This window comes from Gadus morhua, chromosome 9, assembly GCF_902167405.1.
Source record: "Gadus morhua chromosome 9, gadMor3.0, whole genome shotgun sequence".
NCBI classification, from domain to species: Eukaryota; Metazoa; Chordata; class Actinopteri; order Gadiformes; family Gadidae; genus Gadus; species Gadus morhua.
The window spans coordinates 7,276,040-7,278,539 of NC_044056.1; the positions used below are offsets into that span (position 1 = coordinate 7,276,040).

General features: G+C 52.5%; 1 protein-coding gene across 1 annotated transcript in view; it reads left to right on the forward strand.

The window, feature by feature from the left end:
* The window catches only part of LOC115550239 (A disintegrin and metalloproteinase with thrombospondin motifs 20), a 95,330-nt gene that overhangs the window by 42,360 nt on the left and 50,470 nt on the right, over nucleotides 1-2,500 (forward strand). Inside the window, exons 13-15 of the mRNA XM_030365069.1 lie at nucleotides 59-240; nucleotides 1,474-1,610; nucleotides 2,271-2,388. Of these exons, the coding sequence (XP_030220929.1) occupies nucleotides 59-240; nucleotides 1,474-1,610; nucleotides 2,271-2,388 (437 nt within the window). The remainder of the gene's footprint in view (nucleotides 1-58; nucleotides 241-1,473; nucleotides 1,611-2,270; nucleotides 2,389-2,500) is intronic.

Below are 2,500 nucleotides of genomic sequence, written 5' to 3' on the forward strand. Positions count from 1 at the left end.
CCCTGCCTTAAATTTTTTTCTAATCAGTATTAATATTCAACTCAAATGTTATGTCCAGGCCCAGAAATGGCGGTAAGTTCTGCGTGGGTCGCAGGATGAAGTTCCGCTCGTGCAACACAGAGCCGTGTCCGCGCGGGAGGAAGGACTTCCGCGAGGAGCAGTGCTCCCAATTCGACGGCAAGCACTTCAACATCAACGGCCTGCCCCCTGCCGTCCGCTGGGTCCCCAAGTACAGCGGTAGTGAGTACGCCCCCCACACCCCACCTCCGTCACCATTCCCCCCCCCCCCCCCCCCCCCCCCCCCCCTGAGCACCCTCCTGCTCTGGATCTCCTCAAGGGGTTGTCTCGTTTCTGCGCTCGTTGGCAGACTTTACCGATTCATTTTTTGTAATCCCGGTTTGAGGGAGACGTGGAGCAGAACACAGAATGAATCGTTTGGCGTGGTTCTGTGCAACTTCTCAATCCAAGACATTATCCCGAATGACCTCAAGGGAACGCTGGGAGGAGCTGCCTCAAAGCCAAGGGCCAATGATGAGCAAATTGTTTTCTTTTGATATGAAATGAATTAAATTGCCGTTAGCAAATCACCATGGCTGTGATGAAAGCTTCTCCGCCCCATGTCATCGGTGCTATAAGAGCCTGCGAGGGAGTATGGCGGCGGCAGTGGATGTGCAATGTTGCAATCAACAAACACACAGCACACACACACATCATGTGTGTGAAGGCCCTGGCAAGAGGCCCTTGTGTAGGGGAGTATCCCGTTCCTATATAAGAGCCAGTGCCTGAACCGCGCGGGCCTGCCAACTGGCATGGGCCGCGATGTCTATGTAACTGGGAGTGATTTGATCATTTAATTCAATGCTATGCAAGCAAACATGGCCTTATGCTATGCTTTGAAGCCCCGTGGTTTTGGAGCAGAACGAGGTTTTTGGTTCCAAACAATGCGCGGAGTAACACATTTCTGGCGCATTAAAGGCTGAAGTTAAGGCTCAATCTATGACGAAGAACCGGGTTGTTTTTTTATGGCTCTGTTGACAATCGTGTCGACATTTTTTGATCAAATAATTTTTTTACCTCAAACAACGTGGCGGCTTGTATACGAGGTGTCTTGCGATGTGTGAGGTCATACATTCTTATCATGTGGGGCCCAGTTTGACTGATTGATGTGTCTTAAGCAGGCAGCATGCTAGGGTACATACATGAAGAAAAATACGTTTTTCTTGCACCTTCAAGGATTTTCAGCATTTTCAAGGATGACGGCAAAGCCAACATTGGCTGTGATAGTCAAGAAGAGGAAGGCGTCCGTGATTTATTTAAATTAATTACCCAAATCCGATTTCTGATCTCCCGTCTCCATGGAAACCCCAGTGGTCTTAACTCACGAGAGGAACGTGTCCAAACCCAAACTGCATTGAGTAGAACTTCTGTGGTCTGAAGCAAACTTGTTTGTTGTACTCGTTTGTTGTACTGCAGTCCTGATGAAGGACCGGTGTAAGCTGTTCTGCCGGGTGTCCGGCACCATGGCCTACTACCAACTGAAGGACCGCGTCACCGATGGCACGCCCTGCGGCACCGACACCTTCGACATCTGTGTTCAAGGACTCTGCCGGGTAGATCCTTTTGTTGTGCTCTCCGCTCCGTTGTCGCCGTCTCTGTTTGTCTGTCTCGCCCTCGCTCGCTTTTTTCTCTTGCTCTCGCTCTCTCATTCTCCCGCTCTCTGTCTCGTTCTCTCTCTCTCTCTCTCTTTCTCTCTCTCTCTCTTTCTCTCTCTCTCTCTCTCTCTCTCTCTCTCTCTCTCTCTCTCTCTCTCTCTCTCTCTCTCTCTCTCTCTCTCTCTCTCTCTCTCTCCCTCTCTCTCTCTCCCTCTCCCTCGCCCCCTCTCCCGTGTCTTCCACTGCTATCTACCCTTCACGCGTCATTGTTTGCTCTACCACATTAGCTCTGTCTGTGTTGTGATTACACCGCTAAGGAAAATGACCCCAAAAATGAAAACGGGTAGTGTGTGATGGATGCAACACGACGACACAGTGCACCCTTCGCTCTCCGTCTGGCCCGCGCCCCAGATTCCACGTCTGTCTGCGCATTACAATCACCAGCGCTGTTGTTGGTTATCAGTGCGATTCCCGTCCCCATGTGCATCGCCCTGAGCACCGTTTTATGTCCAATCACGGTGATGGAGTGCATGTGTGTGACCCCCCCCCCCCCACACACACACACACACACCCCCCGGCCTCCCTCCCTCCCTAACGACCCGCTCTGTGCCTCCTCAGCAAGCGGGCTGCGATCACGTGCTCAACTCCAAGGCGAGGAACGACAAGTGTGGGGTGTGCGGAGGGGACAACTCGTCCTGCAAGACCCTCGTCGGGACCTTCAACGACGCAGAGTACGGTAAGTAACCCCCCCCCCTCCACCCCACTCCTGATATACCCCGTCCCCTCCCCCCTTCGCCTCCTGGGTCTGATCACAGATCCGCCGTTCCAGGCCACACTTTTGAGTCCAA